Source organism: Glandiceps talaboti, chromosome 6 (assembly GCF_964340395.1).
Source record: "Glandiceps talaboti chromosome 6, keGlaTala1.1, whole genome shotgun sequence".
Taxonomy (NCBI): Eukaryota; Metazoa; Hemichordata; class Enteropneusta; family Spengelidae; genus Glandiceps; species Glandiceps talaboti.
The window spans coordinates 3,652,794-3,676,431 of record NC_135554.1 but is presented as its reverse complement, the minus strand read 5'-3'; the positions used below and the strand labels follow the sequence as shown (position 1 = coordinate 3,676,431).

Here is a 23,638-nt window from a genome sequence, read left to right as displayed (position 1 = left end):
ACTTTAAAACTCCACCCTACCCTATCCTATTTTACTTCAAACATCTACCCTACCCTACCCTATTTTACTTTAAACCTCTACCCTACCCTACCCTATTTTACTTTAAACATCTACCCTACCCTACCCTATTCTACTTTAAACCTCCACCCTACCCTACCCTATGCTATCCTATTTTACTTTAAACCTCCACCCTACCCTACCCTACCATATCATATTTTACTTTAAACCTCCACCCTACCCTACCCTATGCTATCCTATTTTACTTTAAACCTCCACCCTACCCTACGCTATCCTATTTTACTTTAAACCTCCACCCTACCCTACCCTATGCTATCCTATTTTACTTTAAACCTCCACCCTACCCTACCCTATGCTATCCTATTTTACTTTAAACCTCCACCCTACCCTACCCTATCCTATTTCACTTCAAATCTTTACCCTACCCTATCCTACTTTACTTCAAACCTTTACCCTACCATATCCTATTTTACTTCAAACCACTACATAGTCATGTGCACTAACACATTCTTGTTTTCAGAAAAAGAGAATTTCAAAGCTACTGATACGACATTTACTTTTAAAAAGTTCATCCTAAATGTTATGATGTGAAGGTCTAATTATTATGTTCAAAATAATAATCTGAAGATAACGTTGTATCGGAGAAAAACAAAAAACAAAAAAAACATTGACCTCGAGGTCGTGTTTAGTAATTGACCTCAGTTCTCAATGCGAAGGATTCACTTCGCTGCTTCGTCGCCATAGAAACGACAACAGTTCAATGTCACGACTAATTTATAGAAGGATATAGGAATATACCGGTATGTCCACTACATTTATTGTATATTAACAAAATACACAACGAAACTATTCGTGCACAAAAATGCTCGTTTAATATACACTCTTGTGATTTTAGGCATTTTTTTTATACCTGAAGAGCTCTTCATCAATGGAACAATGTTGACAATCAATGGAACAATGTTGACAATCGCAATATGACGACATGATATTGACAGGACAAAGGAGAACAAAATGACATGATAATATCAAAGACTAATTAGTTCTAAAACAATCCAATCGACTAGAGGGACTTTAAAGCATTATCTATATTGATCATATAGCATTACTTCAAACCTCCACCCTACCCTATCCTACTCTACCATATCCTATTCTACTTCAAACCTCTACCCTTCCCTATGCTATCCTATTTTACTTTAAACCTCTACCCTACCCTATTCTGGAGGGTCTATGGTTTATTGAATTACGTACTCAGCTGCCACTGGGAATATAATATTAATATAGTTCTACCATGGAGTGAAACAAACTGTCTCGCTTCCTAACGTATGTTTGAGAGAAAAGCTGAGTGGTCTGAGTTGCAATTGTATTGTTTAAGAGTAACACCTTTATACGTCCTAGTAAAACGTCTCGTCGTTGTCCATTGTGTAGACGCTATTATTTCTGTTATAGTATCAATTTGTTTGTGGAATTCCGTAATTCGTTAATTTCTTGCCGTGTTGTTGTGTGCTTGTAATATTCATATTGAACTTCATTGAATATTTGTTCTTAGACCCTACACGTGTAGGGGCTATGATTTGTTGTTGTATCTGTTCGAGTCGCCACGTGTCATCGTAAGCTACTTTACACGTTCCGTCTTCTAACATTTTCAAGTACACCCTGGTATTCCGTTTGACTGATATTCGAGTTGGAGCATTCCTCGAGAATTTACACCAGTTAATTTATTCATCGATATCTGTGCTCAATTAACGCGATTCGTGGCAGCCATATTGAGCGAACTTCTCCGTTTCTTCGTCAAACTCTTTTCATTCACTTTTGGAGTAAAATAGTTTAGTGTAGAAGTGGTATTTTGTATCTTAAACTTGTTTATAATTTGCGAACAAATACTTTGTTTTATTTAAGAAATTTGATTATTTACTGAACGCCTTTGAATTATATTTAGAAGTCGATTGAATTATCTAGCTATATTTAGAAGTCGATTGAATTATCTAGCTATATTTAGAAGTCGGTTGAATTATCTAGCTATATTTAGAAGTCGATTGAGTTATCTAGCTATATTTCTGATACCTCATTGTAATTATTCAACCTTTATTTCCATGAACACTAGTACTTCGCATTTCTTGGAGTTTAATCTCTCATCAAGTGTACTAAAAGTGTAATTATGAAGTGAATGCTGATTCCAAATTCGAATCTTTGAATTTAACGTTATTAGATTTTCGATTTAATCCTCCCAAGTGATTTCATCTACGTTTCACCTCGTATAAATTTAAATCAATTCTTGATACTTTCGCTTATAAAGAGAACCTAGTCCATTTCTATTTTACGAAATCTTTTTTTTTTGTAATCAACTTGCATTAGGGTTTTGATTTATGTTTATCTATTGAAAGCAACTTGAATGTGAAGTTGACATCTAGATCTGTATCCACATTTTATTAAATTTTGAAGAATTTTCAGATTATCCTTTATATATTTAACTATGATACAGTAACTTTAATATGATTCAAGAGATGAGATATTAGTTATAAATGAGGCAAGGTGTTGTATATCAAAATGACTTATTGTATATATTGTATTTATGATAAATTGTTTACTCTTTACGGTTATACGTCTTTAGACTCTCGCACAGTCCTCAGAGCTTCGTATAGCTAAAACTTGGATTGTTTTGTATGTACCAACATCTCCTGCGAATATCCCTGTAACTGTGCGCCCTCATCGCTCACATAGGGCTAACCTTTCGTTGACTTGTTAATGCGAAGCTCTAGTGGCTTCCTTTGTCCTCTTCACTAGAGATTGTTCCATTTGATTATATTAATGTGATCTATAGGTTGCCATGCCAATAAAAGTATGCAGTCTGACTTCTTTTACGCCCTGTGCGATATTTATACCATTGCAATCCGTATGTGAAGACCCGGATGTAAGTTTAAAGGCGTGCCATTTCTGTACAAGGACAGGTGATCAATGGCACTTTACATAATTTAGCATAACGACAACAAAAGTCGGTTCAATGTGCATTTTTGAGAATATATGGAAAAATAAGGACTTATTACTATTCAACAGAATGGAAAAAAAAAACTTTTTGAAAAAAAAGCAAGATTTGTGATGACCATATAAAGATACTAATTCGGTTTTGAAAGGAATAACCACAAGAAATTATACGCCAAACCTACAGCATATCAGCAAACTGTAAATAGATTTTGATTCAGGTACATTAAGACATGTTGTGTTGCCATTACGCGGTTATCGCTTCTCGGCCTTTTGGCTAAGATCATGTGTAGTATCTGTTCTTATCAGCTTAATATCTGATACGCTGCTCATCGAGCAGCTCGATATTAAACTGATTTTTGGAAACGGGCCATGGAATAGGGGCTTGCTCCGTCCTGGCCACGGATCGACCCGGTATTGCAGTACCTCCGGGAACGGTCCACCTCTTATTCAAATTAAAAATAGAATTCTAAATGAAAAGCATTTAAATTATATTGTTTGTCGTGAGCATCATACCTAACATTACATACTGAAGAAAGATAAATGACGCTACTTGTTTACGTCCCATACAAAGCAGAATCCCTCTACTCGTTTGTTGAAGTGAAATTTCGAATATTTCTATTCTTCAAACCATACATAGTATCGTAAGTGTCACCATGCTATAAATTACCTCTAAAGTTATATTGAGAAGAAACATGTTGACAGGGCTGCTTAAATTTGCCATTGTACTGTTTTAGTGACAGTCACGAGAATTTCATGTGACTTTCATTATACATATTAAACATGTGACCACTGGCTTACGTGCACAACCGATTGTGAATAAAATACAGTACAGCACAAAACATATCGTTCAAAGTTTCATTCAGTTCAATGAATACCTTGAATAATTGGCTTACTTGTGATGAAACGCATTATTAATAAACTTATGATACAATACGCTTCTATGTTTCACTGTGTTTTACGTTTCAACGTCAAATACTCAGTGGTTCATTTTTTTAGTCCTAGAACGAGGTTAAAGAAGTGGTCACATATCTCGTACAGTATCGCACTCGCACGTAGTTCGTAGACTAGACTACCGGTGTTGTGGTGGGGATAAAACAGAATTGTTTGGAATCTCAGCCATATTTACTATCTTCTAATGATGGCTGTGTTGTTTTTATTCGCGGCAACGTCGGTTTTTCAGTTTTTATCCGCCGCAACCTTTACACATGGTGAGTACCGGATGTCAATCTGATTGTGATTGTGATAGCGATAGAGGGACTGTGGACTAAAAGGCTTTATGTACGTATTCTGCTTTGTATGGGACGTAAACAAGCCGCTGCTTTATTAGTCGTACTGGTATAGTTATTCGGTCATTCTTAAAACGGACACATGGACACAAAGCTTTCTTGCATTGAGTGGATTCATATAAATTCATACCATTCATATGAATATGAACGGTGATAATATCCTGCTTGGACGGAGTAAATGTAGTAACGTTGATACGAGAAGTACGACGAGATAACGTTGTATTTCAACAGGGCGGCAGCAAACAGCATGGATGTACCGTACAGTACCGTACCCTAAATACATCCATGGGCGGAGTGAGTTGGGACTCTCGATTCTAACACTGTCCCTTGGTGACGTTGACAATGTCAGCTCGGAATCGATTCCTGTACATAGTGAGCAAGCAGTATTATAGACGCACAATATTATTTATGTTCATTCGAAACAATGTGTTTTAGTATAGACTACACTGTGGTGCCTAGTCTAGCTGCTAGACTTAGACCATTGATGTATTTAGGGGATATACATACATGCTTGGAGAGTTCAAGTGCCGATATTGCAAGTTATCTATTACATTTGGTAGTAGGATAACAAACTTTCCCATCGAAATATCGCGTAGTATGTTGATTTATGCTATACTATATTGAATTCGGACAGATTCACACTTTGGAAGTTATTTCCATGACAATAGAGTAATGTTTACCGGAGGCCGATGATCGAACAATGGGATAAGGCTTGTTACCAATCTGTTCTTACTTGTGGCTGTCAGACTTTCTTCTGATATGAGGAAGTAACACCCGAGGTCTAGCTAAAGTCATCGCTACATTCCATGATATAAATAGCAGCCTATCAGAGAAGGCAGTTGACAATTAGTACAAGCGGAGAACAATCTCTTAATTTTATGCATATAGCCTCCAATGGATCAACCCAATCGTGTGAATGACAATGCACACATCTACACTCATCAAACCATAGACCCATTAGTGTATATGATCAATCTCACCATAAAGCCATAAGACAGTAGTGATATTACCATCAGTGGTCTGAGTAATGACTGAGCATCCCTGTCTCTCTATGGTCTCTAGACACAGTCGCTTGTAAACTGTTATTCCTTTCCTAAATGGTTTTATTCTTGTCTATGACGGTCCTAATACAGAACAATGACGTTATTATAGGGATTGGCGATATTCTTATAAAATCGGTAGCGATGTCATTTCCACAGGAATAACAGTTTACAAGCGACTGTGTCTCTAGACTGAGTAACTGAAACAAACATTCAAGTACAAGAGCATTTCTCTTGACATGTTTCAAGGGAAATGTTCCAAGCTTTAATTGCCTTTTTTTGTGATAAATACATTTGAAACCGAGTACAAACATAGGGTCTATGGTACAAAGAGGTATTATTCTGGAACGCTGAAGAGTTTACCAAATACTGTGAACCGGGTAATTATTCGCGCATTTTTAATTTCGCGCAATTTCGCGCTCGACCGTGACCGCGAAATTAAAACTGCGCGGATGTACTTGTGTGCGCCCCCATGTGGCAAGTATTTAACTTCTTTCTTTTTTGTTACAATCACTCCGTATACAACCACACACGGTACACACAAACACACTTGACACACGAGTTTTCAGACAACACCCAATAAAGTATTTGCAACGAAGTTTTACAAAGAATTATGAATCTTTATTTCCAATTTTGCATAGAATCTCAGAGGAGTACTGCTGATAAGACCCTCGCTTCCGTTTTGTAGAACCGTTGTTTGTTTTGATGAGGCACGCATCGATGTTTTCGTTCACCTCGACATGTAGATAATTGACTTTGGCTTTCCCATCGGCATGCAAGGGTAAACAATGCCTTCAATACCAAATCATATACTGTTGTCCTCGCTTGGTACATGTAATTCCGACATCTTTGCTACCTCTGATTTGCAAAAAGATGACTTCAATTCTGGTCGACACATTATGTGACTGTACAAACACGTGTGTGGTGTACGGGCCTTAGTTTGCTGTCAGTATACGTAAGTTAACAGTATCTCTCTTCCCATCGCTCATTCCATTTTGGCTGTGTGTTGTGTCGGCATTGATAACACTAATGTACGTGTATCTAAGTAATAAATGCTATTTCTTGCCAATTATTTTGTAATAGACTAAACATTCCATAATCAAAAATACACACCACTCGGTTTCATTTCACCAACATTAAGATGTAACATTTCAAAATTCAAAGACCAACCCTACGGAGAAATGGTATGTGCTATGGTGCGTCTTGTACAATCTTATCTAATGTTATCAGCAATAAAGGAAGTCACGTTGACAGCATGAACAGTCCTAGAACACCGTGGGAGTTTATTTTAGAACATGACAGATATAAACAAAGTCATAAAGCTTTCCGTCAACCGACATCAGAGGCACCGGCTGTTGTTTTGTGTCACTTATCTTGTTGTCTTTACCTAAATTGTCTCTGCTTGAAGCTCACTTCTAGTATGCAAGCAACCGCAACGCTCTATATTCCATAGTTGTATTTTTGTTTGCATGGTTGTTCATGCCATTTTATTGATACAAGAATCATATACAGTATTGTAAGTAACGTGTAGCAATCGGATCATTCTCTGTGACTTCGGATACTGAGTATCAAAATGTAACCAACGTGACCTTTTGAACTTCATTCCAAAAAGACGCAAAACAGAGACACTGACGTGATTTGATTAGTGCAGTGTTTCACCAAACGTGTGACTGTACCATATTGACGCATGTGTGTTGACGGCTCCTGCTTTGAGGCTGTGAGCTACCCAACTTTCGTATTGTGTGATCTGGTAACTTGTTTAGTACATAATTGAACAAATTAACACCTACATTTGTCACAAGTCAACGTGTCACAGTATCTTCACAGTTGGAAACAATAGAGCACTGCAACTGACGGATGCCGACAGAGCAATACTGCCCATCAATCAGTGTCAAATTTCATTTTTCTCAGCTTGTTTATGTTCACACAAAAAATCCACTGACGGCCTTGCGCGAAAATTAAACTGCGCGTAACCACCGTGATCTCCCAAAGCGCGAAAATAAGACTGCGCAATAATTTTCCGGTTCACAGTATTGTAATGTGGGCTCAAATGCAACCATAGAGAGTGTATAGGGCTCATATTATATACACAAAGCAAGGGCTACACAAAAGAAACAGTTCACACCATATATACGGATTAACAATAGATATGAATAGAATTGCAAACAATGAAAGTATCTAAATCCTAAGAACATAAACATTCTAACCATATGTGTTAATATGCAAATCCTAGAGGTCATGGTTCATTGAATAGATTACCCTATATGCATATATGTAAATTAGCTCAAAGGAATTTTTCAACTTTCACTAGACCCATTCGGGTTATCACCCTCACTAGCGACCTTCGGTCGCCATCACAGTGAGTAGAATATGGGTCTAACAGCAACACTAGGTAATAGTACATAGTCAATGAGACTGAAATTTAGTGAGATGTTTCTAGAAGTGTTATTCTGCAGATTTTCTTCAAAACATTTTCACACAATTGGCCCTAGCAGCCATGACCACGCCTTTAGCAACAACCAAATGGCAGTATATTTTGGTCAAATAACATCTGGTAGGCAAGTGAGTAAACATTCAAAAAACGTATGCAAATACCAATAGTAACCGTGACCACGCCCATAGCAACAGCCAAACGGTGCTGTATTTCACAAAGATAACAACGAGGATTCTTAGACAAGTGAGCAAACATTCAAAAAGTGTATGCAAATATGCCTAGACCATTGGCAACAGCCAAATGGTCACATATATTGCAAAGATAACAACATAGATTAATAGACAAGTGAATAAACATTCAAAAATGTATGAAAATGTGCATAGCAACAAGACCACGCGAGAGAGATATGAGATAGTACTTTTCGTTCACAACATGGGATTGAAGTCTGTCCGTCTGTCTGCGTGTGTGTGTGGGGGGGGAACGATCACATTAATGATTTTTAATTCACATTTTCGTTATCTATACAGGATTCGTTCCAAATCCAAAAGCACTCAGATTTACGGCACTGGGTGATTGGGGTGGCCAATCAGATTCTCCATATACTACACCAGTTGAAGTTGCTGTCGCCAAGGCAATGGGTGACGTAGCTGACTTCTATCAATCACAATTCACATTAGCTCTTGGTGACAATTTTTATTATTCTGGCATCAAGAGTGTAGACGATCCAAGGTTCAATGTAAGTAAATATGCAGTTATGATTAAAGGCATGACTGCCTGTGTCTGGCACCCTATTTTGCACATGACTGACTGTATGTTTGGAGGTGGAGAACTTGTGATGACTCACTGGCAAGTAATCACCAAAATATAAACATCTATCTGGGTTGTTCACATGCAAATGTCGCATATTTGAATAATCCTGAGTGACACACAATCTAAACAGCTGTTTGCAGGGGAATTTGTCTCATTTGGAAAGTTTTTTACATTCTATGAAACAAGCAGATTGATTTTCATTTAATTTGTATATCAAGTTACCATCCTACGACATTCACAAACAATTTGTACATGATACATGACCAGTGTGTTTCTCGGAGCACAGAAAAAATACTGAAAACAAGACTCAGAAGCTAGTGCTCTGTGCAGCAGTTTTAATTTCCCGCATTTGCATAGATTAGCCATAATCCTCTTTATATAGGACAGTTCTGTGTCTAAACTCAGACCACAGTGGTCTGAGGTTTAAAGAAAGAAAGACAGACAGACAGACAGACAGACAGACAGACAGACAGACACATGCAAGCAAGCAAGCATGCATACTCACATACATACACATACATCCATACATTCATACATCCATACATACATACATACATACATACATACATACATACATACACACACACACATACATACATACATACGTACATACATACAGACAGACAGACATACATACAGACAGACATACATGCATACACATAGATACATAAACACAGACAGACAGACAGACACGCACGCACGCATGTGCGCGCACACACACATACATACATACATACATACATACGTGTTAGTGTGCTGAAATAGTTTTCATCAAATGGAATCCACGATAGAAAATCAAAATAAATGATATTTGAAATTAGCTTTATTAGACACCATATGTATTGAATGCACTTCTTTAAATTTCAGGAGACATTTGAAAACGTCTTCACTGCCAAGTCCCTGTATAATCCATGGCATGTAGTGGCCGGCAATCACGATTACAAGGGAAACGTTGAAGCTCAAGTTGAGTACACCAACAGATCTAAAAGATGGTAGGTTTTATATCCACCAAAAACAATCAGGTGTATGCTAGGAAGTTTTAACCGTTTGCAATCCCTCCTTTATTGTTCAAACTGCACTAGATGTAACTTACTATAAGTACCATTTTTTTCGATCAGGCAACCAACAACATATATACTGAAAAAAAATGTTGAAATGCCAATAATAAGAAGTCTATTACATCCAGAAGTAGTGCAAGTTGAAATCGTGGAGGTGCTAATTTATTTTTAGCTCCCGTATGGGAGGTAATGTCGTGGCGATGTCTGTCTGTTTGTCTGTCCGGCCGGCCATCTGCCTGTCTGTCTGTCTGTGCTGAAATTTTGTTCCACTGATATCTCAAAAAGTACTGAAGCAAATGATCTCCAATTTACTATGTGGCATTGTCAGGCTGTAACTTAGCGCTGATTGGTTTTTGGTGGGAGTGGCTTAATGATAATATTTATAATTAATGACACATAGTGAAGCCCTATTAATAGTAGGCACCCAGTGCAGTCAGGCCTAATTAGTCTTTGTATCTCACTTGTATTTGATCTTGAGGCAGACTTTGGACTTGAAGGAAATGACACCATGTCGGTAGATCCAGCTAGCAGTCAACTACTTATTGTATTACACAGGTTTTTTGTACTCCCAAATATTGATATTTCCTTTCAAAAGATGCATGCAGAAAGGCATACTAAAGATTCAAATTCGTTATTTTATATGTCTTGGCTTGTTTCACTCTCATGTTTTTCAATGTTGCTACACACAGTAAATCCCCTTTGTAGGCACCCAGCCTGGTCATAATCAGTCTTTGTAACATCACTTGTTGTATTTGATCTTGAGGCAGACTTTGGACTTGAAGGAAATGACACTATTATGTAATAGTGTAGATCCAGCCAGCAAGTCAATAGTCTATCTGCTAGACCTCGAATGTTCTTCCGATAAAATACGACACACGACCGAACATCGCTTATAGTATCGAAAGAAAGCCTGAACGTCTAGCAGCAAGACTAGCAAGTCAACTACTTATTATATTACATTACTCTTACAGGTTTTTTTACATCCTAAACAGTGATGTTTCTTTATCAAAGATATTGGAAAGGCATACAATGAAATTTAGTGGTGTCAATAAATTCATCCAGAAGGGCTTTATCAATTGTGATGAAACTTGCCACAGATATTAATCATACAGAGATATGATAGTTTTTTACTGAAATTTAGTGCTGAGTCTTAATTGCTTATTTGCATATTTGATGAACTTTTGCAATAAGGGATATATAGCCATGATTGTACTTTATTAACTTATAAATGTAGAATGGCAAAACTGTTTTCAAAGTCCTTTGCCACACTGGTGAATCAAAATTCCAGCTAACCCAGACAATTAAAACAATCACTCCATGATACACTTCGCCTACAGAACGTGAATATACAGTTCACTACAAATACCCCAGGAAAATGCTAAAATGATATCTCTGAACAGGAGCATTTTTAGTTTACTTCTAGATAACATATTTTGCCGTACTATGTGATCAACTGCACCAATACATTTACCTATATGTGATTCAATACTATTCAGAGTGTACAGTATTCTGAGCAAGTCATAACAAAACAGTTCAATTCAAAACATGTTCCAGCAACCCAACTCCAACTCCTAGCTACCGTGCATATACAGTGTATCTAATTTGGTCCAATGTGTATGTGTTCATTACTGACTTATTTTATCAATGCATCCATGTCTATCACTAATAAAATTGTACCTTGTTTACATGGTGAAGAAGTGTACATGTTTTATTTATTTTTCTCAAACTTCTTCTCGGAGGATTCAGAAATCCTGTTGTTGTGAAGTCATAGTTGTTCTCCTTACAAATGTTAATAATGCAAACAAAAGTGACGAGTCATTGGTAGATTGAAACATCATGACATCTTGTACCATGAATGAATGAATGCTAGTGCTGTTACAATTTTGTTTGATAGACTTGTTTCATTTGAACAGGGACTTCCCATCACTGTACTACAGCAAGCAATACAGTGTACCGGATTCCAACACAACTGTATTGTTTGTAATGATCGATACCGTCATGCTTTGCGGAAATACAGCTGACGAAGTGCTTGGTTCTAACCTGAAAGGACCAGAAGACGTGAAAGGAGCGTCAGAACAATGGCAATGGATAGATAGTACTTTGAGAAACTCTACCGAGTAAGTTAACATCTAGTTTTTAAAAAATCGCAGCCCCCCCCCCCCCCTTCGCGAGAGAGATTCGCATGGCTGTCACCCAATTCATCACATTTACTCGGTAAACGACCGCTCCTGAGGTTTAATTTGGTTCAAATCATGAGCAAAATATATCGGGCCCCATTTTTCAGACCATCAGAATTTCCACCACCCCCCCTTGACCCCTCGATTTTTTTTCATGCTCCCCCCCCCCCGCTGTAAATTCTGAGTCCAGCCTAATAACGACCTCATCTCCATAAACTGACGTTTGTACAATACAAACAACGATGGACAATGGTAAGAGAAACGTAATGTCGTGATTTTAAGTTGCCAATACTTGACTTTTGCCTTTTTACATATTTATATTTTCTTGTTGTATATGGGTCGAATGCTAGAAATGTGTTTAACATATATGCATACATTAGGAACAACACATGTTTCTCTGATAATTTATCATTTTCATAAATCTGTATTTCAGCGATTATATAATTATGGGTGGCCACTATCCTGTATGGTCAATAGCTGAACACGGTCCAACTTCACTTCTTGTACAAACGTTGAAACCAATGCTAGAGAAATATGGAGTTACAGCGTATTTTTGTGGACACGACCATAATCTACAGGTATGCAGAGAGAGAGAGAGAGAGAGAGAGAGAGAGAGAGAGAGAGAGAGAGAGAGAGAGAGAGAGAGAGAGAGAGAGAGAGAGAGAGAGAGAGAGAGAGAGAGAGAGAGAGAGGGCGACTATTTGTAATTGCACATATTTTATCAGTTAGTTTTCATCGTGTTTGATTTTTTAAAACCTATTAAAAATGTATAAATGACACCTGTACTTTCTGAAAACATATCCTCAATTCATTCTGCCTATAGACTAGCTATTGATTTATTTTATGTTGTTACTGTCGCTGTTACATGACTTGTAATAACAGTCTTCGATATTTTGCCAGGAAATGGACTACGTGTTTTTAGGAAATGAGCAATATGACTGTACTTGCCTTTTTACTCTACTTGAATATTATGTTTTAATAATTGTACTATAACAGTTCAAATGAGAAACCCAACTGATTATCGACAGTCTATTCAAAGACAATATACTACAGGACGAAATTCTCCTCTTACCGAGTCATTCATTACCAACATGGTCCCTTGTTTCCTTTGTTATTTGACAGCACTTAAAAGAGAACACGTCTACTGTGGAGTACTTTGTCATCGGTTCAGCTCACGTTGTCGATCCATCTATAGCTCACATTGATAGTGTTCCAGATGGTTCGTTGAAGTTCCATGACGCCGATACAGACCGTCTTGGCGGCTTCGCCTATGTCGAAATCACCCCAAGTAACGCAATATTTACATTTGTTGATGCCGTGTCTGAAAAAGACTTATACCAACGAACTATGTTCCCCAGGAAGGTCAAAGGCCATCTTTGAGTTAGTTACTGCCTAAATCGGACATTGTTTTTACAACGACCCCAGATATAGATTTGATAAATCAGAGACAATGTTTTGTCAGTGCTGTCCGTTATGATAAGTGCATATTGCCTGGGGATAAACATAGCTTATAAGGAAAGCTTTATGCGTCATAATTTCTCAAAGGGAAAACCAGATATTTGCATTTTGCCAAGTGACAAGCGACAGACAAATATTTCAAATAATTTGTTGCTGAGGAAAGGAGAGTGATCAAGTTATACGTTTGTGAAGCAATAGCAATATGGTGCTTTAATTATACTAGACTACGATGTATAAATGGTGAATACTTTACAAGTTGTCTTTCAAATTGTACATAGCGTTTTGGTGATTTCAAAAAGTATGTCCAAAATACCCATGTTGTAAATTTGACTGTTTTTCACCGTGGTGTTATCAGGTCTTTAATTATTAATATTTACATCGAACTCGTACTACTTACAATGCATAATTTGTACAACGGAAATAAAATTTCCATATTCAAATATTTTGTGTGTTTGAGAGAGAGAGAGAGAGAGAGAGAGAGAGAGAGAGAGAGAGAGAGAGAGAGAGAGAGAGATATATATATATATATATATATATATATATATATATATATATATATATATATATATATACATAAAAATGAAAGAAGACGAGTCTGATATTACATAGTGGAATTACACTACGGACCGTTTCACCCGAAGGATCGTCAGGTGTAATATATATATATTAATGAAGGTGAAAATGTATATAAAAGAAAAGAAAAGAGATATGCCTTCTATGATCACATGAGGGCATATGTGTAGTTGGGCTGTATCTTCTGTGGATTACGACGGTTATCACGTGGTTTTGGATCATATCACGGGATGTCTGTCAACATTAGTAACAACACTTAGTCTAGTAACACATTATAATCTAGATGTACGCAGTGTGTACCATCACTCTGCTCCATATTCAACAATGAAGTATCTCTGTCTAGTTTTAAGTGTTCTACTACTACTGGGCGTGTCTACAGGTAAGGAAATCTAGAAATCACACCATACATTTGTATTTATAATGTGACTAGTATATGATTTCAAGTACAGTCTCTATCCAAGCCAAGATTGTGTTAGGTACACACGATGTATCTAACTGTATTAACATGTAGAATCACAGGGAAGGGAAGTGGGGATAAAATATAAGGAAGTAAGGAATAATGCTGACAACAATGACGAACTTGTAATTAATGTAATTCAATAGTGTCAGTCTGTGGCCAGTACAGGAGATGGGTCTAAGGTACAATCAGTAATATTTGGGGTCAAACTGAATAACAGTGGTTGGAGTAGTGAAGTAAGTGGACATTGGACAATAATTGAACAAGATGACAAGACGGAGTTCACGCACTATGGATTGTACACTTTGTACGGTACTTTGTAACAGCAGATAAACATACGGACAGGCTATTATTACAGATCACAAATCGAAATGCCATGTTTGATTATTGTGAAGTAGTTAACGACACAGCTGCAATGAACTCATTTACATCACAGACAAGAATATTCTATTGTTGTATTTAGTAGTAATATATATTCTATTAAATATTATATTCTTGTCTGTGTTTACATGTACATTAGAGAGCCTTCACCAACTCCAGGTGGTTGCCGGGGAAAATCAAGCCCGGTCAGTGGCATAAAATGCCCCCCCCCCCCCCAGTATGTTGTGCTAACAAGTGACCCTCAATTCCTTCCTGAAATATGACCCTCCCACAACAACATGGTTTAGAAGTGGCCATTCACTGCTGTGAGACCCGGCCATATCCTATCCTCACACCACAACTAACAGTTAATTCGCTACATTTCACTGGTATGTCATTACTCTACAATGATGGAAGTGATGGGATGTGGTAGTAGTAGGATTTGGAACCGGTGGCAGCACTGGGATCATGCCAAAATCACAAAATACTGAAAAGTTGAAATGAGTCAAAGTAAAATGTTACCCTTCCCTAATTTCCATTTTCTAAAATATGCCCCCCCCCCGGCCCGAGGGCCGATTTGTAAAAAGTGACCCACCCCCTAATTCCCCCTGCCCCCCCCCCCCCCTTGTAATTTAAGCTTCGTTACTTACCTATGAATGTTGACAATATTCTATAATACTAAAGCTTCAATTTGTTGTGGAGTACAACGCTGTGGATGCCTTCAGATGATGAGTTGGCGTTATATGAAGTCTGTATACTTGTACATTTTACTACGGTACCCATTATCAATTAATAAATTATCTTTTACAATTGTCTGTTGTTGGATTATGCCTTGATATTGTGTGTTTATACTTCGTTGTCTTTTCTGTACAATGTTTGTTATTCACAGGTTCGTCTCAGAATGCACTACGTTTCACCGTGATTGGTGACTGGGGCGGTATCCCAATATTTCCCTACACGTCTCCATTCGAGGTCGCTGTAGCCAGCACAATGGGTAAAATAGCTGACAACCACGGGTCACAATTTACTATCGCTCTAGGTGACAATTTCTATGAAACTGGCGTCAAAGATGTCAACGATAAACGTTTCCAGGTATTTAATTATAATAATATTTAGTTCTCGTCGTAAACCCTCAGAGTCTCTCTACAGCAATGGTAGAACACTGTCAACGAGAAAGAGGTAAACGTACCCGGGCTCTGACAATATGTATTTGTGGGAATGTATAATTGTACGCAAGAGTATATACTGGGTATCAGAGTGTATATACTGGGTATCAGAGTGTATATACTGGGTATCAAAGTGTATATACTGGTATCAGAGTGTATATACTGGGTATCAAAGTGTATATACTGGTATCAAAGTGTATATACTGGTATCAGAGTGTATATACTGGGTATCAAAGTGTATATACTGGGTATCAGAGTGTATATACTGGTATCAAAGTGTATATACTGGGTATCAGAGTGTATATACTGGGTATCAGAGTGTATATACTATGTATCAGAGTGCATATACTGGTATCAAAGTGTATATACTGGGTATCAGAGTGTATATACTGGTATCAAAGTGTATATACTGGGTATCAGAGTGTATATACTGGGTATCAGAGTGTATATACTATGTATCAGAGTGCATATACTGGGTATCAGAGGGTATATATTGGGTATCAGAATGTATATACTGGGTATCAGAGTGTATATATTGGGTATCAGAGTGTATATGCTGGGTATCAGAGTGTATATACTGGGTATCAGAGTGTATATACTGTGTAGGTGGGAATTTATGTCTAGAATTGAGAATGTACTAGGATGTTGTGGACGCGAGAGAAAGTAGAATTGTGGGAAGTGATATATAAAAGTGTACGTGATAATGCATATACTGTGTACTGTACTATCAGAATGTATACACTGTATACGTCAGACTATATCTTTGTGTACGTGATAATATATATATATATACCGTATATGTGTATGTGGGGATGTATTTGTGCGATGTGTGGTGTATAGCCAATTGTAACATAGTGATTTCACTGTCATGTTCAGGAAACGTTTGAGAACGTGTTCACAGCGTCATCGCTACAACAACCATGGTATGTGTGTGCTGGCAACCATGACCACAAAGGAAACATCACAGCTCAGCTTGCATACACCAGTGTTTCACAGAGATGGTGAGAAGGATAAATACTTCTAAGAAAATATTGTATATATATATATATATATATATATATATATATATATATATATATATATATATATATATATATATATATATATAATTACATGAGAAGATTTAAACAAACATTAAAAAGACTACGATGAAGACAAGTCGAATAAAGTCAGACAGTCTTCACTCCAAAGACTGAAAACAGCAAATGATTTGACGTTTAACAAATAAGTTCAGATCTGTAGTAATTGTAGCTTCAAATTCCCTTGTTGGAGTTTTTATTCTTGCATTTTGTCATGTTTTTTATCATTCGAGAAAAAGAAAAAGCAAAAGCGCGGCGGTGGCGTTCGTCGATCAGCATAAAAATTAATGAGCTGAAAACTGCTACAGGTTTCTAGAATTGCTAAAAGTGTCCCTCTTTAACCACAGTCCCAAACATTCACGCCTCCATTTGTTTTTTACTTTTATTTATGATATCAAGGTATGAACCAACAATTACTCTTTACCTGGTCACCGATGAGCACTATAAAAGATTACCCGCCAAAATGGTTACCACAGCTACCACGTAAGCTTAATTGTAATCGTATCGTGGCGGTTTTCTCTCTTTCTATATTGAAGGAACTTTCCAGAACTGTACTATAGTAAAAGATTCACCATTCCAAATTCAAGTAGTTCATTGCTGATGGTTTTGATAGACACAGTGATATTAACTGGGAATACGGACGATCTTACCCCAGGCACAGAGTTGGAGGGACCAGACGACCCTGTCTTGGCTGATGCTCAGTTACAGTGGATTGAAGCTACACTGAAGGCATCAACTGAGTAAATGAACATATTATAATTACAGGTTTTTAATTTTGTGTGACAACTTGAAGTACTTTTAACGCCAAGTATGAATATTTATAGTTCTGTTGCTGGTTTAAGTTGTTTTTATTTCGAATTCTGTATTGGATGATATGATCACATTAACAATGACGTCAGAACTACCAAATTATAGAAATCCCGTGGACTAGATTTAGTCTTACTTTGGAACCAAAAGTTCAAATTGTATCATAAATACTTTATATTGTTCAACATGTTTCCCATGATTCATATTCTACGCTCCTTCTGCTCCGTGTATTTGGTCAGAAATTAATATTTCGATAAAGTTAAAATGTCGGCGTTGAATATTGACTACTGGACGTGTCCTCCTCGTATAAAACTATGACATGCCAATAAGTCATCATTATTACCATGCTCAATGTTAAATCTCGATAAAACGTAAACATGCCTTGAAACATTCTGCGACTTAATTTGATATTATTACTATTAGCACACATCTCTATCAAACGAATACATCTCTATATAAACCAGTTCATAATTTATTATTAAATTGATATTGTACGGTTAGTAGAAGATTGCACGGCCTCATATTGATTGATAAAACAAACACCCTCTGATCTGATTAGGTTTTCATTATCTTAGCAAATATATGTGATAAATATTTTTCATCATAATCTTTATGTTTGTTTTTTTCTTTCAAAATTTACGTTTACAAGTGAAAATACTGTAAAACAATAGTTGTTTTCCAAAAACGTTGCAGTTTTATCGGCAAAATATCAAAATAGTGTAAGAAAAGGAGAAAAAAACCTCCAAAATAGATCATCAGGTGTTAACAGGAATAGTTTATCATGTGATCGGATTATTGCTCATAGAGGTTGTGGGCTCGTGTCGGAATAACAATAGCCATATTCATGACACGCTATCATGAGACCACAACCCTTATACACTTATAGGTTACTATGGTTACACGTAAGGGTATACGTACTGAATATCAGTGATCACAATGATAACAAGCAACGTATCACATTTGATAGTGTGGAGCACTGTACAAGTTACTTACACTGGGTTTAAATTAATGCCATTAAATTCGAATGAGCTATACGATTAAAAGAGAAGCGGGGTTTTCACTCAAACAACTCATTATGTGTATTTCCGGGTGTAGTATCAACCTTGGTGTTACTTAAAAATCTTTGACTATGTACGTGTGTAGGATGGACAACATTGAATTGCGTCAGTGTATCTATCAATGGTTTATATTTATTTATTTATTTATTTATTTATTTATTTATTTATTTATTTATTTATTTATTTGCAGCATTCCACATGTAAACTAACATATTACTATTATAAGAACAATTATTAAATTCAGTACTTTGAAATCCATAAAATGCCTTATATAATAATGAACACAGAGGGTAGAAACTGCTGTGTTTGCTGTCGCTCTCAAATGCATTTACATGTACATTTAATGATTTATTTTCATATCTGGTTTTAGTGACTACATTATCGTTGGGGGTCATTATCCTGTGTGGTCAATTGCTGAACATGGACCGAATAACTTACTTGTTACTCAACTCAAGCCACTTCTTGAGAAGTATGACGTTACGGCTTACCTCTGTGGTCACGATCACAATCTGCAGGTAACGGTTCACGTTTGTGTAGCGCCATCTTGCATCCACAAAGCCACTTTACAATTATTTCTTTTTTACGGCATTGAAGAAGCGTCGACGAGTTATTAAGATGGTTAAGAAATGTTTAGTCATGAAATATTGGAATGTTTAAGAAGTTCTAAATCCGTTTTATATATTTGTTTATTTATTTCCTCTAGCATTTGAAAGAAAACAGTTCCAGCGTTGATTACTTCGTCATTGGGGCTGGTGATATAGTAGACCCGTCAACTAAACACAAAGATGCCGTACCTCCTGGCTCATTGAAATATCACTGGGCGGACCTACTTGGTTTAGGAGGATTCGGTTACATTGAAGCAACACCACAAAACATGACAGTTGCCCTGTATCAAGCCAGCAACGGGAAAGACGTCTATAAAACAGTTCTGAATCCGAGGAAGAATATTGATTATCTGTAGTAACCGGGTCAATTGATTCATTTGAATATTAATTATCTGTAGTAACGGGGTCACCGGGTCAATTGATTCATTTCAATATTAATTATCTGTAGTAACTGGGTCAGTTTTTCTCTGTACGAGGGCGTTCATCCAAAGCAGCTGTTACCATGGTGATCTCTTGTTGCCCCCTTGATGTCGTCTAGAAACTGTTACTCTGACAGAATACCTTGCCACAACACTACAACTAAAACATTTGTTTACTTATTGGAAGATTTAAGAAGACTATTAATGTTGCAAACAATTTAGTGTATATAAATGATTACAAATTAGGAATGATCTAAATATATATAAGCTTATTATTTACATTTTAAAATGAGCTAGTTCATAAAATTGACAGTTAAAGTGATTGGGAAGAAAAGGAGGAATACAACCTATCAACATTTAAAACAAGAGATGATACAATAAGAATTGTGATAATTACAGAAACACTGTTGAATGTTTATAATGTGTTGAACTCTATAGAGTATGCATATTGATCATTAATATGCGACCACTAGTGACATTAATTTACATATTTTGGTAGTACTTATCCTACAACTAAATGCAAAAAAAATCATTTCCTTCCATGTCTTTAGTTTAGTCCTTTTTCAGTGTTTGATATAATATGGTTGGTTTTATGATGAGGTTTTCTTCCACCTGACTGTAAAATATGTATCAATGCGTATTCTACATCAGAGTCGTGTACTATCGGTCATTATCTGACCAAGAGAGGGCGTGATACAGTATCGCTACTCATTCGGAAACATATTTTATGACTTGATTCGTGAGTCAGAGTGAAACTTTCGAGAAATTTGAATGCCGGGATGTGTGTATTATCAAAATAATCAAAAACGCATATGTTATTTTTGAAATGAATAATAAATGAACGTTTTTGTTATCTTTCAAAAGTCTGCTGTCTTGTAATCAATGTGAATGTGGTGGTATATGATAAAGTGTCCATACACCCAATCAGCTGACTGATATGATAAAGTGTCCATACACCCAATCAGCTGACTGATATGATAAAATGTCCATACACCCAATCAGCTGACTGATATGATAAAGTGTCCATACACCCAATCAGCTGACTGGTATGATAAAGTGTCCATACACCCAATCAGCTGACTGATATGATAAAATGTCCATACACCCAATCAACTGACTGATATGATAAAGTGTCCATACACCCAATCAGCTGACTGATATGATAAAATGTCCATACACCCAATCAACTGACTGGTATGATAAAGTGTCCATACACCCAATCAGCTGACTGGTATGATAAAATGTCCATACACCCAATCAGCTGACTGGTATGATAAAGTGTCCATACACCCAATCAGCTGACTGGTATGATAAAGTGTCCATACACCCAATCAGCTGACTGGTATGATAAAGTGTCCATACACCCAATCAGCTGACTGGTATGATAAAGTGTCCATACACCCAATCAGCTGACTGATATGATAAAGTGTCCATACACCCAATCAGCTGACTGGTATGATAAAGTGTCCATACACCCAATCAGCTGACATATATGATAAAGTGTCCATACACCCAATCAGCTGACTGATATGATAAAGTGTCCATACACCCAATCAGCTGACTGGTATGATAAAGTGTCCATACACCCAATCAGCTGACTGATATGATAAAGTGTCCATACACCCAATCAGCTGACATATATGATAAAGTGTCCATACACCCAATCAGCTGACTGATATGATAAAGTGTCCATACACCCAATCAACTGACTGATATGATAAAGTGTCCATACACCCAATCAGCTGACATATATGATAAAGTGTCCATACACCCAATCAGCTGACTGATATGATAAAGTGTCCATACACCCAATCAGCTGACTGATATGATAAAGTGTCCATACACCCAATCAGCTGACTGGTATGATAAAGTGTCCATACACCCAATCAGCTGACTGATATGATAAAGTGTCCATACACCCAATCAGTTGACAGATATGATAAAGTGTCCATACACCCAATCAGTTGACAGATATGATAAAGTGTCCATACACCCAATCAGTTGACAGATATGATGTTCTCAGTAGTCTCTAACCAATAGTATTATGAGTGTGATTACAACTGAATTGACCAGTTCTCATGTAGTCCAGACAATCTAGCGGAAATGTAGGCGGAACCGTGACATAATAGCAACAGAAATGATTTTTGGCCCATCTTGCTCAGAATTTTATCTGTGTTTGTGTTTGCTTTGTTGTACACAATCATCACAACCTTTGTTGTTCTAATTTCAGATGACATGTTAATTCGTATGATATGAGTTTTAAAATTATTAATATTTTTGTTTGGATATCAGGGGTTAATGAGTCAATACATATATCACTTAATTTGGGTTTATTGATGATTATATAAGATGTAAAGGTAGTTTACAATTTCAATTCTATATCGATAGACATGTTACTTGCCCAGGTGTTTTTGAAATGGTGTATATGTTACAACCAATCTGTGAATTGCCCAATTCATGAAATGGGTACTAGGTAACTTTACCCAGTTCATGAAATAGGCAATCGTGTTGCCCAGGTTATTAAGTGGGTATTGTAAGATATGCCCAGAACATGAAATGAGCATCTTTTATAGGACACACACAAAAAAGAATAATAATCACACAACTTTATTATCATGTATTTACAAACTCATCACTTCACAATTCTTATTTTATTATAATTCAGTGTAGCTTGTGTTTTTAATAAAGTTCAATAATCAACACCTCAGTTCAAAACTCTTGCCAAAAATTTAATCTGGCCCTATTAGATCATAATCTATTCCATTCCATGAACTGGGCAAAGTTACATACACATTTCATGAATTGGGCAGTTTCACGGATTGGGTGTAACATATACGTATACACTACATGTTATTCATATGAATTAAACTAATTAAAACCGCCAGCTGAAATATTAAGCTATGTAAATGACATAGGAGATGTCAAATCATCAAATGATGGTCCTTGTATGCTTTTTCACCCTTATACCTATCCGTAGACATATTACTTGCTAGGTTTGTTGCGAAAACAGTATTTTATGAATATGGTGTTCCCGTTAATTATGCTAATTATTAATAACCTCATTTTCACAATGATTCATCACTTATGATTTTTCCCTTCGGTATGTTGTTCAGCATTCAATTCTAGGTAAGATGCACTAAAAATAATTTCTGCTGCAATTATGTCCTGGTCAAACCTTATTTTGACTGGACTACTGTTATCTAGCATAATACAGATTTGAAAAAGGATTGAACCATATTATATCATACAAATCAATCTAACTATTAAACCCAAACTAACTCATTGCATATCCACACATACCATACAAATCAATCTAACTCGATCTAACTCAATGTATATCCACATATACCATACAAATCAATCTAACTCAGTGTATATCCACATATACCATACAAATCAATCTAACTCAATGTATATTCACATATACCATACAAATCAATCTAACTCAGTGTATATCCACATATACCATACAAATCAATCTAACTCAGTGTATATCCACATATACCATACAAATCAAACTAACTCAATGTATATCCACATATACCATACAAATCAATCTAACTCAGTGTATATCCACATATACCATACAAATCAATCTAACTCAGTGTATATCCACATATACCATACAAATCAATCTAACTCAGTGTATATCACATATACCATACAAATCAAACTAACTCAATGTATATCCACATATACCATACAAATCAATCTAACTCAGTGTATATCACATATACCATACAAATCAATCTAACTCAATGTATATCCACATATACCATACAAATCAATCTAACTCAATGTATATCCACATATACCATACAAATCAATCTAACTCAGTGTATATCCACATATAC

General features: G+C 36.4%; 2 protein-coding genes and 1 non-coding gene across 3 annotated transcripts; all 3 read left to right on the top strand.

Moving 5' to 3' along the window:
- Positions 1 to 3,251: 3,251 nt before the first annotated feature.
- Positions 3,252 to 3,442, top strand: LOC144437088 (U2 spliceosomal RNA). The gene has a single exon (XR_013480986.1). It is a non-coding gene; the product is annotated as a U2 spliceosomal RNA (small nuclear RNA).
- A 583-nt stretch (positions 3,443 to 4,025) lies between these two features.
- Positions 4,026 to 13,648, top strand: LOC144436567 (tartrate-resistant acid phosphatase type 5-like). The gene is made up of 6 exons (XM_078125386.1): positions 4,026 to 4,205; positions 8,285 to 8,493; positions 9,435 to 9,559; positions 11,539 to 11,742; positions 12,236 to 12,380; positions 12,925 to 13,648. Exons 1-6 carry the CDS (start codon positions 4,133 to 4,135, stop codon positions 13,180 to 13,182), a joined length of 1,014 nt encoding a protein of 337 aa, XP_077981512.1. The 5' UTR covers positions 4,026 to 4,132; the 3' UTR covers positions 13,183 to 13,648.
- A 422-nt stretch (positions 13,649 to 14,070) lies between these two features.
- Positions 14,071 to 20,556, top strand: LOC144436608 (tartrate-resistant acid phosphatase type 5-like). Its single transcript, XM_078125430.1, has 6 exons — positions 14,071 to 14,212; positions 15,540 to 15,742; positions 16,693 to 16,817; positions 17,432 to 17,635; positions 19,131 to 19,275; positions 19,464 to 20,556. Exons 1-6 carry the CDS (start codon positions 14,158 to 14,160, stop codon positions 19,719 to 19,721), a joined length of 990 nt encoding a protein of 329 aa, XP_077981556.1. The 5' UTR covers positions 14,071 to 14,157; the 3' UTR covers positions 19,722 to 20,556.
- The last annotated feature ends 3,082 nt before the right edge of the window (positions 20,557 to 23,638 follow it).